The sequence below is a fragment of the Ranitomeya imitator genome, chromosome 6 (assembly GCF_032444005.1).
Source record: "Ranitomeya imitator isolate aRanImi1 chromosome 6, aRanImi1.pri, whole genome shotgun sequence".
NCBI lineage: Eukaryota > Metazoa > Chordata > Amphibia > Anura > Dendrobatidae > Ranitomeya > Ranitomeya imitator.
Window position 1 is genome coordinate 180,913,184 of NC_091287.1, and position 13,274 is coordinate 180,926,457.

The window sequence follows — 13,274 nt, forward strand, 5'->3', positions numbered from 1 at the left end:
GTAAAGGAGACATGTGGGAAATGTTACTTATTAAGTATTTTGTGTGACATATCTCTGTGATTTAATTGCATAAAAATTCAAAGTTTGAAAATTGCAAAATTTTCAAAATTTTCGCCAAATTTCCGTTTTTTTCACAAATAAACGCAGGTACTATCAAAGAAATTTTACCACTATCATGAAGTACAATATGTCACGAGAAAACAATGTCAGAATCACCAGGATCCGTTGAAGCGTTTCGGAGTTATAACCTCATAAAGGGACAGTGGTCAGAATTGTAAAAATTGGCCTGGTCATTAACGTGCAAACCACCCTTGGGGGTAAAGGGGTTAAGGGCTTCAGAAAGACCCTTTCTGAAAATAGCTGCGAGCGCACCTTCATTCCATTGAGTGAGTACGGACCACTTTCTAAATTTCTGACAATATACCTCTATCTCATCCTGACCCTGACACAGAGCCAGCAAATTTTTCTCTGCCTGATCCACTGAATTAGGTTCATCGTACAGCAATCCGAGCGCCAGGAAAAACGCATCGATATTACTTAATGCAGGATCTCCTGACGCAAGAGAAAATGCCCAGTCCTGAGGATCGCCACGTAAAAAAGAAATAATGATCCTAACTTGTTGAACTGGGTCACCAGAGGAGCGAGGTTTCAAAGCCAGAAATAGTTTACAATTATTTTTGAATCTCAGAAATTTAGTTCTATCTCCAAAAAACAAATCAGGAATAGGAATTCTTGGTTCTAACATAGAATTCTGAACCACAAAGTCTTGAATATTTTGTACTCTTGCCGTGAGCTGATCCACACATGAAGACTGACCTTTAATGTCCATCGCTACACCTGTGTCCTGAACCACCCAAATGTCTAGGGAAAAAAAAGGCAAAACACAGTGCAGAGAAAAAAAATGGTCTCAGAACTTCTTTTTTCCCTCTATTGAGAATCATTAGTACTTTGGTCTCCAGTACTGTTATGATCTGGTAATTCAGTACCACAATGGACATAGAAGTCAGAGCACATACAGTGACCTGACAATAACCCAAAAACATAGAACGAGCTCTGAGACGTGGGAACTCTGCTGACCGCAATCCCTAATCCTCTCCAACCACACTATAGGCAGCCGTGGATTGCGCCTAACGCTCCCTATGCAACTCGGCACAGCCTGAGAAACTAGCTAGCCTGAAGATAGAAAATAAGCCTACCTTGCCTCAGAGAAATACCCCAAAGGAAAAGGCAGCCCCCACATATAATGACTGTGAGTTAAGATGAAAAGACAAACGTAGAGATGAAATAGATTTAGCAAAGTGAGGCCCGACTTTCTGAACAGAGCGAGGATAGGAAAGGTAACTTTGCGGTCAACACAAAACCCTACAAAAAACCACGCAAAGGGGGCAAAAAGACCCTCCGTACCGAACTAACGGCACGGAGGTACACCCTCTGCATCCCAGAGCTTCCAGCAAGCAAGAAAAAACAAAATAAGCAAGCTGGACAGAAAAAAGCAGCAAACAAAATAGCAAAAGCAGAACTTATCTATGCAGAGCAGCAGGCCACAGGAACGATCCAGGAGGAAACAGGTCCAATACTAGAACATTGACTGGAGGCCAGGATCAAAGCACTATGTGGAGTTAAATAGAGCAGCACCTAACGACTTCACCACATCACCTGAGGAAGGAAACTCAGAAGCCGCAGTACCACTCTCCTCCACCAACGGAAGCTCACAGAGAGAATCAGCCGAAGTACCACTTGTGACCACAGGAGGGAGCTCTGCCACAGAATTCACAACAGTATCCCTTCCTTCAATGGAAGCGTGATGCCATCTTCTCACTGATCCATCTGTAGCAAGCATGTTTCTAATGCTCATGTGCAGGCAGAAGCATACTGAAACTTTCTTAGGAGATTATTCCCTGTTGCGCTTTATCTTCACTATTTATCATTGTCTTAGAGGTAGTGATAGGTGGACCCCTGAATGTTTGGGTCCGTTGGTTTTGGCCAAACATTAAATACAAGTTCAGTTCAAGTGCCAGAACGGTACCCAAACTAAACCCAAACCTGGACCCCATTCAAATAAATGGGGGGGCTGAACATCCATCGTTTCCCGTGCTGTTATCTGTGTGACAGTGGGACAATCATTGGCTCTGAACACCGGTAAGCTCATTACCACTGGTCAGAGCTCTGCGGCTCCATCACACAGATGACAGCGTGTGAGCCAGCAGCAGTAAAAAGTTTACCTCCGGTCACAGGTATCGGCTTATATGAGTACTATTTTCATCATCATACGCCAGGTCTCACTGATAGCACGAAAGCAGGAGTACAATGATATGAGTGTTGACCACCCGGCATCTATGTGATAAATAAATAAAAAAATGGTATGGGGTCCCCTCTATTCTTGACAACCAGCTAAGCAAAAACCGACAGCTGCGGGCTGCAGCCCTGAGCTTTTTCTTAGCTGTTTATCAAAGATAGAGGCATCCTACATCATATTTTTTAAATTATTTAAATAAATAGATTTAAAAAACGGCCTGAGTTCCCCCCACTTTTTGACAACCAGCCAAGCTAAAGCAGACATGAGAATTCGGGTATTCTCAGACTGGGAAGGGGCCTTATTGGCCCTACATTGCCAAAAATTAGCAGCCTGCAGATGCCCAAGTAAAGGCGCATCTATTGGATGCACCAAATCTGGCACTTTGCCTGCTCTTCCTACTTGGCCTGGTACGGCTGCCAGTGGGTAGTAGTATTGGGGTCGATGTCAGCTTTGTAATGTCAGCTGACATCATTTCCAGGGGTTAGTAATGGAGAGACTATCAGACTCCCCATGACTACCCCCATAATCAAATGTAATAAAGACAGAGATAGAGGAAATTCCTTTAATTGAAATAAACACACAGATTGCTTTGTTTGAAATATAAACTCCTAACCCTCTTTTACCCATTTATTCAACAAAAATCAAAACGCAAAGTTATACTCACTTTTTTCTTTTTTTATGATGAATACTCCCATCAGCTGCCTCTGCTTTTGCTCTTGCTAGCGGAAGCAGGCATAGGCTGATGGGAGTAGTACTCTCTCATCAGCCGACACCTCTGTGACCGGAAGTAAATTTTTTATCAAAAGGACACAGCTTCTGGCTCATGCTGTCATCGGACAGTGTGGGAACCGCAGCTCTCTGACCTCCAGTAATAATCTTACCACCAATCAGAGGCAGTGTTTACTGCGCTGTTATGAAGATGACAGCAAGGTGAACAACGGATGTTCGGGCCCCGAATTCGATCTGGCTTCAGCTTCAGGTACTGTTCTGGTACCTGAACCAAACTTTTTTTTTAAATGTTCAACCAAACTTGCCAGACCAGACCAAAGACCTGAACATCCAGGAGTTCGTCCATGACTACTCCTGTGAAAATTTGAGGACCACTTTAAAGTTACTTGTGATTCCAGCTGCTTGAACATCTGGAGGCTGTGAACTAAGATTACCTTGGGTGTGCATTTTACTGTGTATTTTACTGTACGTTTTAATAAAGAAACAAATAAATGAAAATGAATAGGGTCCCCCGTAATTTTCATAACATTATAGTTCAGTTTACTCAACTCGCCGTTCCGCATTCTCTTTCTCCATAAGAAGAAGTGAGAGTAGACATATTTCCCATGCAGATTAAGACAGTTTGCTCCTGTGGGAAATTCTGAGTGACTGCTGGAGGAAAGACAGTATCCTGTACCATCCATATTGAGAGGGATCCTGACAAGCACCGTTGAAGTGCTATCCCGTACCGTACCCTGAGGCTTCAGAACTGTAAGTCCCCGGTGTGTGGGCTCGGCATCAACCGACAAGACGTGGATCTTTCTTTTTGCTGTAGTTTTTTTGGCGCCAAAGATTTTTGGGACTGGATGCAGCCGGTGCAGATCATATGCTTGAATGGGGACCCACCTCAGGTTAACGGTACCATAATGATCGATACCGTGTATCCCCAGAATAAGTATATAAGAACTTTTGTTATTTTTGTATATATTGCTATTGTGGGTTTTGATAAGTTATTACTCAGTGTGCCATCCCAAGGGTTCTCCATAAGACCACTTTATCAGATTTACACCTGTTTTTCACATAATACCTAGTTTGACCTTTTGGATAGGTATATTTCTTCTAAACCTCAGTATGATACACTTAAATCGGGAACTTTGGGATTGGCACATTGATTTCAGATCTAGCTGAGTGAGTGTAAGTAATAAGGGAATCTCAGTCTGTTTTCTGCAATACAAAATCTCACTCTAACCGCCATTTTAGTAAAAATAGTGTTGTTATTTCTGCCACTGTCTCAGTTTGTGACTCACTGGATCTTTGTAATAATTATATGGGTACTGCGGAATCTGATAGCGTGGGATAAAGCCAGTCTGAGAGCAAAGTTGTAGCAAATAATGTATTTACTCAAACCAGAAATGTAAACAGAACTAACACAGATATTTCTGCAATTGTAACGAGGTCTTCAGCTCCATGTAGTAAACAATAGCAAACAGAACATAATACAGATATCCCTGCAATAGCAACGAGGTAATCAGCTCTATATAGTAAATAGTTGCAACCAGGATAGCAAACAGAACATAATACAGATATTCCTGCAACAGTAACGAGGTGCTCAGCACAATATAGTAAATCACAGCAAACTGAGTAGCGAACAGACACTTAAACGAAGAAGTTCAATAAGGTTATTAGTGCAAGTGCACACAGTACTTAAGTGAGGAAGTCCAGCAAAACTTGATCACACGTGCGCACAGTATTTGTTTGTAGGAGTCCAATAATTCGCAGATGGTGCCTTGTGTGAATGAAGTCCTGGGAAAGAGAGGATGAGGGGAAAAAGAGGGAGAGCGCTATCTAAGCGTAGTAGATGAGTAAATCTTTCTTGCAGAGAAAAGCACAACTTGAATCTTGCTCACCTAGTGTGGTTGTGCAAAGAGGCACAACACTGGGAAACCTTTTGCAAATGAAGGAGATCCTTCCACTGGCGTGCTGCCCATCACAGCAGTTCCAGAGGCGAGAGGTAGCTGAATGGGGGAAGGCAGACCACCAAGTAGTGAGCAGCAGAAGCTCAGGAGCCAGTAGCACAAAATACTCAGGCACAGGAGAACACATGACCCGGACTTAAATAATCAGCACAGACAGGAAGTTCCATGACAGGGCAAGATCCAAGACTCCATCTTGGATCAGCGCGAAGAGGCACAAGGGAAGTCCGGAATCCTTACAATCTTCTTCAGACCTCTGGTCTCGTAGAACATTACAATACAAATTTCATACCAGGAAGCAGCGGTGTTCTGAAGTACTGGTAACTAAAAGGAGCTGTGTACTGCAGGAAGGGCTGTATATAGAGGGGGCCAAAAGGAGAAATATACTGCAGGATAGGCTGTGTATACAAAGGATAGAAAAGAGATATATACTGCAGCATGAAGTGTGTATATAGAGGGAACAGAAAAAAGAGATATACCGAAAGCAGCGCCTATGGTCTTGTGACAGTTCCTGGTTTCTCTCCCTACTAAGTAGAGATCCCACAATAACTTATGAGGTATCATTGTTAAGTGAGGAAAGAGACCTGTAAGTGTTATCATAAGCGTGTCTCCCACGGAAATAGCTGTAGTTTTTTTAGAATAGCGTATCACTGACAATACTCACTGCCCTTCACCAGCAATAAGTATAATAATACAGTTGTCCTTGCCTGTCAGCCACTTCTTTATCTATTTATCTATTACTATTACACTGGTCTTTGCTCTGATAGGGGTGTTGCCAGTCCAATCACAGTACATACCGGTATCACAATGATCGAGAGAGAAGCTGCAGGCAGGCAGGAAAAATTCTAATAATAAAGTAGCAACAAGTTTCCATTGAAAAATACATGCAAAAAAGGAAAGGTTTTTAGACACTGACTTTCAAAGCAATCCATATCTAAAATAAGTTAACACATTTTTTTTTATTTTTGAATAAAACGATTTTTGGTGATAGGTGTTCTGTAAATATTCCTTGAAAACAAGTTATTTGCATTTAGACAATTTGTCATGCTTCCCAGCCAGGAAATCTTTTTATCCATTTACACAATCCTTGTTTTACTACTTTTTTCTAGAATCACGTGGATACAAGATTGGAAGGTCACAACTATACTTTACAGTAAATGAAATGTCACACAAAATGACCTGTCAGGTTCAACCCAACAGCGGTATTGAGCTCTACACTATTTTTAGTATCTTCTGCACGTCAGGAAAAGAGGTACATAATATTTTGTTTGTATGCAGTAGTTTTAAGTTGCATATGTGGCTTTATAATATTTGGTTATAATAAAAGGAAATTTGTGCTATCATTTGGAACTTGTACTGCACAAGATACTTGAGACGCTAGTCACCACCCACGGCTAGGCCATGAATCAGCACAGTCAGACGTTCCGGGGTCAATACCCAAAAGATCACATAGTAAACAAGGGAAAATATGAAGTTGGAAGTCAGGTCACATGCTAGGGTCAGAATACCAGAGAAATTGTGTATAAGCAAAGGGGCAATAACAAACGGGTTGTTTGAACACAGTCCAAAGGTCAGCAGCGGAATATCAGATGCAAAGGGGCAATAGCAAACGGGTAATCTGAGCACGGTCCAAAGGTCAGCAGCGGAATATCAGATGCAAAGGGGCAATAACAAACAGGTGGTCTGAACACGGTCCAAAGGTCAGCAGCGGAATATCAGATGCAAAGGGGCAATAACAAACGGGTAATCTGAGCACGGTCCAAAGGTCAGCAGCGGAATATCAGATGCAAAGGGGCAATAACAAACAGGTGGTCTGAACACGGTCCAAAGGTCAGCAGCAGATTATCAGATGCAAAGGGGCGATAACAAACGGGTAGTCTGAACATGGTCCAAAGGTCAGCAGCGGAATATCAGATGCAAAGGGGCAATAGCAAACGGGTAATCTGAGCACGGTCCAAAGGTCAGCAGCGGAATATCAGATGCAAAGGGGCAATAACAAACGGGTAATCTGAGCACGGTCCAAAGGTCAGCAGCGGAATATCAGATGCAAAGGGGCAATAACAAACAGGTGGTCTGAACACGGTCCAAAGGTCAGCAGCAGATTATCAGATGCAAAGGGGCGATAACAAACGGGTAGTCTGAACATGGTCCAAAGGTCAGCAGCAGGATATCAGATGCAAAGGGGCAATAACAAACGGGTAGTCCGAACATGGTCCAAAGGTCAGCAGCAGGATATCAGATGCAAAGGGGCAATAACAAATGGGTAGTCTGAACACGGTCCAAAGGTGAGCAGCGGAATATCAGATGCAAAGGGGCAATAACAAACGGGTAATCTGAGCATGGTGCAAAGGTCAGCAGCAGAAGAAGATCAGAACAGATCAGTTGCATTTATTCAGCTATTAAACAAAACAGAACTTGGGCTGGAATACATGTGTAAATGCAGCCACGTATAGCTATAAGACTTTGAGTAGTAATAAGTTCAAATAAGTTCACAGTGCTGATTGTGCATTGAGAAAATCTCCATACACATGATTTCACTGTGGTGCATGACGAGTTTCTTCTTGCTACTTCTATACAGGACCTTAACTATGAATTCAGTTACGAAGTAAAACCGTTATCAAGACAGACTCTGTATAAAGGAAGAGACATTCAGTACTATTTTAGTTTGCCTTCTGGTGATCCATTTAATGGCTATCAAGGTAAATGTTTTCAGTACTCAAACTAATTCCCATTGATCCTTAGATTTTATTTCTGAACAAATGTGGATGAGGCGTGGATGTTTTGCCACTGGTGCAGTGTCTCTGCTGATAGGAGCCGTTAATACCTCATATACCTTCATGGACATATTTCACCATTCTAAGAGTGGTAATTGATTTTCCATGCTCTAGTTATATGTACGAAAATGTATCGTGAGAAGTGAAGGTTATTATAATGAATTAAAGAAATACTGGAAAGAAACATTTTTTTTTTATCATTACTGGATAAGAGCTGAGAAAAGCTGTACTTCAATAACAAGATGTTTTACTATATGTATAAGGGTCATTTTACTACATTGAGGTGTGATTGAGAGCCAGTAATATGTATATTGTCATCATAGAAGTGTCTCATTGATAAAAACATACAAACAATAATATATTCATACTGTACATTTTTCCATGAATGAAATGTAAAATAGTCTAAGTAAGTTACCGTAGCTCTTTTACTTTGAAATATTATGGCCTAAATGTCAATGATAGGCCGGTTACACAGCCTCCTAAAGATGAGATGCCATAATACAAAATATTAAAAGGTCTTCAGGTGTCATGGAATTTGAAAATAATAGTTCTATCAAAAACATGAGAGCGGAATAACAAAATGTCATTGTGTTATAGATTATGACCATTATCTTGTTTTTCAGTTACTCTTTTCACACAAATAACAAATAGATATGAATCACAAACAGAGCCATGTCCAGTAAATGTGACTGTGCTACCCGTTGTCGTTCATGATGCATCTAGTAATCCTCTCCCTCAAATGGAACTGTAAGTCTTTGAAGAGTTTTAAGCAGAGCCGTCAAAGCTGGATTTGATATATTAACATCATTTTTCTTTCTGTAGATTTCAAGAGAGCTTGAACAATCTTTCTACACTTGTGTTAATGGGAAATCATATTGAGATTCGAAACTATGTTGTCCTGTTAACCTCAGTCCTTAATCGAATTTATACAGAGGAGAGTAAAACGGCTTTTGAACTACAATCAGAAATTAGAAACAAACTCATTTTCATTGTTCAAGGCTTATTTTTTAGTAACCAGGTAAATTATTGTAACTTTCTACATATACATGTATATATCATAAAAGGGCCTGTGGAGGTCTAGAGTAATAACTAATCTAGCAATTAATTTGTATTCCAATACCTTAATAGAACAAATGTTGTAGTATAAGATACTATGAAAAAGAAGCTACACATTTTTATTTATTTTTATTACAAACTAAACGTCTTCATTACTTTGTTCAAAATTTCTATTGCAGGATGAACTGAGTGATATTATGTCAATGCTGAAAGATCTCTGTAATGCAACAAACCAGGTGTGTCCCAGGGAACAATAATAGTGATTGAAGGATAATGTATAAATATATCTTTCTAGGTGTAGAACATACACACATAATTCACATACAGCTGTACATATTTAACTATAAACCCAATAAAGGCAGAATAGAATTAGCAATGGTGACAAAGTACAGAACCAAATACATTCTATCAAATCTACAGTAGTATACATGTGAACTAGTCATCATAGCAAAGCCGGTAGTACAGTAGACTCCTAAAATATGTAGTGGACTGATTATCCTTGTTACTGGACGAGGACATACAGTACATATAGTGGTAAATCAGCCTCTCAATGCCAAACTAGGGTTCTTATATAAAGAAGCACAGCAACAATAGTATCTATAATAGCAAGAGTAAAAACAAATGCTGACACTGAAATAGTGTGGAATCTCTGATAATAGGTGCAAATTCAGAACAATGATATAAATCTATTAAGAATTGACTTCAAGATCACTTAAATAAGAGAATTTATCTCATTAGATAAAAGATATGTTTAACTCCTTCTCGACCTTAGACCTACCCCTTGGATGTACCGCGTGATTGCTGCTGGGTGTTCAGCTAACATCATAGCTGACACCTGGCCCTCAATGCCAGAAGCGATGCCTGCACCGCTAACTGCAGTTTAGCCCCCTAAATGGTGTGATCGATATTATTTAGAAGGCAGGGGCAAAAAATAATGCTTTTTCATCATACCACCAAACAAAAAGTGGAATAAAACGCAAACAAAAAGACAAATGTAAATAAAATTGGTATCTCTGAAATCGTCATCTTGTACTGCAAAATACAAGCCACAATAAAGCTCCCTTAGTGGAAAAATAAAAAAGTTATAGCTCTCAGAGTAAAGTGATGCAAAACTAATGACTTTTACTATAAAATAGTTTTTATTATGTAAAAGCTCCAAAACATAAAAAATGATATAAATGTGGTATCTCTTGTAAGCATACTGACCTCAAGAATAAAACTGTCTTATCAATTTTACCACGTGCGAAGTGGCATAAAAACAAAACAAAATAACAATTCCTGAATTGCTGATTTTTGTTCATTCTGCCTGCAAAAAATTGGAATAGAAGTGATCAAAAAACGTTATGTGCCCGAAAATGGTACGAATAAACATGTCACATCGTCCCGCAAAAAACAAGCCCACGCATGACTATCAGCTGAAATATGGAAAAATTATAGCTCTCAAAATATGTTATTGGCAAAACTCATTTTTGCAATAAAAAGCGTCTTTTAGTGTGTGACAGCAGCCAAACAGATTAAAACTATATAAATCTATTACCACTGTAATCACACCATCCCGAAGAAAAAAGTTGTCTAATCACTTATACCATACAAGGAACAAAAATAAACTAGGTAAAAGATAAATAAAACCAATTCTGCTGTTGATTTTTTTCATTCTCTCTCCAAAAGATCACAGTAAGGCTCGGCTCACATTTATCCTATGCTTTGCACTGGGGTTTCTGTGTAAATCTCTGAAATACGTGATTCAGACAGAACCCCTGGCAGAATGTTCCCTATAACGAGGCAGATGGAGGCACTGTGGATGCTGTCTGGCCTATAATCCGGCGGTGTCCATCTTTTTAGGATTGCATAAAAGCACAATCCGCCACAGTTTTGAGTCTAGAGTAAACTCTGTTGCCTCTTTATAGTGTATTGCTCCCTTTGGGGTTTCATGTGTGTCACGTAAGTCAGAGATTTAGATGGAACATCTAAAGTAAGTGCTCAGCATAGAGTGCAGGATAAATGTGATCCAAAATGTTATGTAAAATGTTCCCAACAAAAGCTACAACTCAGTCCATGAAAAAAGTAAATCCCCACTCAGGCCCATTACCTGTTAACAGAAATATAGGGGGATTCCATGTTATTAGCAGTACAAAGGCTCTGGAAACGCGAAATGGCTCCCCCCAGAAGAAATTTCAGCACATTCTGAAATCCAAAATGATCTCCCTCCTGAGCCCCAGTGTGCCTATGTCAAAAAATGCTGGCTTATAAATGTAGTTAAAAACATCGCACCTTATTATAGCCGTATTGCAGTTATTGCTTTCAACTACTTACAGTCCATAGTATAGAGACACGGCAGGCAAAAATATTTTCTCCATAACTTTATAGTACAGTAGTAAATTTCTTGTATTGATAAACACTTAAATATTAAATACACTATATTCACCACTCTGTAAATAATGTAAACAAACTGCACTGTGGGCTTATCCAAGTTTCAAGACAAAATAGGGGAAGAAAAAGAGGTATGTAGACAATAGTGATTAACTTACCGTATTTTCCGGCGTACAAGACGACTGGGCGTATAAGACGACCCCCCAACTTTTCCAGTTAAAATATAAAATCTAAAATATAAATATCAAATCAGTAAAATATAAATAATAAAATATAAAATATAAATATGAAATCAGTCGGGGCTCCTCCGGCATCTCCTGAAAGCCCGGAGGCGCCGGCAGCTCCATTGCTGCGATGTGGTGGCCTCCGGGAAAATGGCCGCTGGGGGAGGCGCATGCTCAGATTCAGGACGAGATCTGAATCTGAGCATGCGCCGCCCCCAGCGGCCATTTTCCCGGAGGCCACCGCATCACAGCAATGGAGCTGCCGGCGCCTCCGGGCTTTCAGAAGATGCCGGAGGAGCCCCGACTGACTCTGCGGGAAGATACGCCGCCGCTGCCGCCCCACAACACAGAGCCCCGACGCTGTACAAAGAGGAACCGCCGCCCCACAGCACCCACGCGGCACAAAGAGGAGCAGCCGCCGCTCCCAGCTGACACTGGCTGCAGCTACAATGTGAGGTAATGGGGCATATTCCACTCACACTTTCCTTTGAGACGCCCCCTCCGTCATCGGGACCACTCCCCCCCACCCACCCACCATATACACCCGGCGTAAAAGATGATACCCGGCGTATAAGACGACCCCCGACTTTTAAGAAGATTTTCAGGGGTTAAAAAGTCGTCTTATACGCCGGAAAATACGGTACTTAATTTTTATTAATTTTAGCAAAATCAAGACCAAACCACAAAAAACGTTTCGAAGCATTCCAAAGGCACAAAATTGGTTGATATACAACAAACAACACCAAACTTGTCAATATAAAGATCAAGTGTATCTATCTTGTGGTTTCCAACCATCAGTCTTTTAAGGTAGCGGATGAATGTGCATGGACAGCCCAAACCGAGGTTCTAACTACAGTGTGTAAGCTTGGATAAGATCACACCCCAGTGTGCCTCAACCACATTTAGTGTCCACATGTTTGGCATTTTTGTTGCTATGAGAGCCCAACTAATTTATGGGTGCATATCCAAAGAAGCATGAGTTGGGCACTACAACATCCTGGGCACTACAATGGCAGGCTACAATTCCACTCGGCAACATCTACTGCTGCTTTTTTCTGGAAAACACCATGGTGTCAGAATCGTCAATACACCTGTAGATAATTTCCCAAATGAGGTCAATTGAGGGGGGATTTGGCTTTTCTAGCACTTGGGGTCTTTGTATATGAAGTCCGCAAACTATTCTAGGAAAATCTGCCCTCCATTAGGCAAATAGCACTCTGTCCCTCCCGAGCGCAGCCATGTGGCTAAGCAGTACTGTGCAGCCACATATGGGGAATTTCTACTTTGAGCAGAAATTGTGGAACAAATTTTGGTGCCATATTTTCCATTTCCCTGTATGTAAAATCTGGGGCTAAAACTAAATTTTGGTGGTAAAAATGTAATAATTTTATTCTTCACTGCCTAATGGTATAAAGTTCTGTGATGCACCTAGATGAGTTCATTGAGAGGTGTAGTTTTTTAAATTGGTGTCACAAATAGGGGGGTTCTGCTGTTCTAGCACCTCAGGGGCTTACCCAATCAGTCTTGGCACCAACAAACCATCAAAATAAAATCTTCACTATAATTTGGTGTTCCTTCCCTTCTGAGCTTTGCACTGTGCCTTAAAAGTAGTTCACGATTACATGTAGGGTATTGCACACTCAGGAAAAATTATACAACAAACTGAGGTCCATTTTTTTTCCATTAGCTCTTACAAAAATTAAAAACTTGGGTCTGAAACAGCATTTTAGTATAAAATTGTAATTATTGTTTTTTCATCGCCAATGGTATAAAATTCTGTGTGGCACATGGGGTGTAAACATGCACCCTTAGATGAATTCATTATTGAGTTTAGTTTGTAAAATTAGGTCCCTTCTGGGAGTTTCTGCTTTAC

At 40.6% G+C, this 13,274-nt stretch overlaps 1 protein-coding gene across 1 annotated transcript in view; it reads left to right on the forward strand.

Annotated features, from left to right (window-relative positions):
• Positions 1–13,274, forward strand: part of PKD1L1 (polycystin 1 like 1, transient receptor potential channel interacting) — a 528,440-nt gene that overhangs the window by 140,233 nt on the left and 374,933 nt on the right. Inside the window, exons 14-18 of the mRNA XM_069732261.1 lie at positions 6,087–6,229; positions 7,556–7,676; positions 8,375–8,498; positions 8,574–8,769; positions 8,987–9,043. Of these exons, the coding sequence (XP_069588362.1) occupies positions 6,087–6,229; positions 7,556–7,676; positions 8,375–8,498; positions 8,574–8,769; positions 8,987–9,043 (641 nt within the window). The remainder of the gene's footprint in view (positions 1–6,086; positions 6,230–7,555; positions 7,677–8,374; positions 8,499–8,573; positions 8,770–8,986; positions 9,044–13,274) is intronic.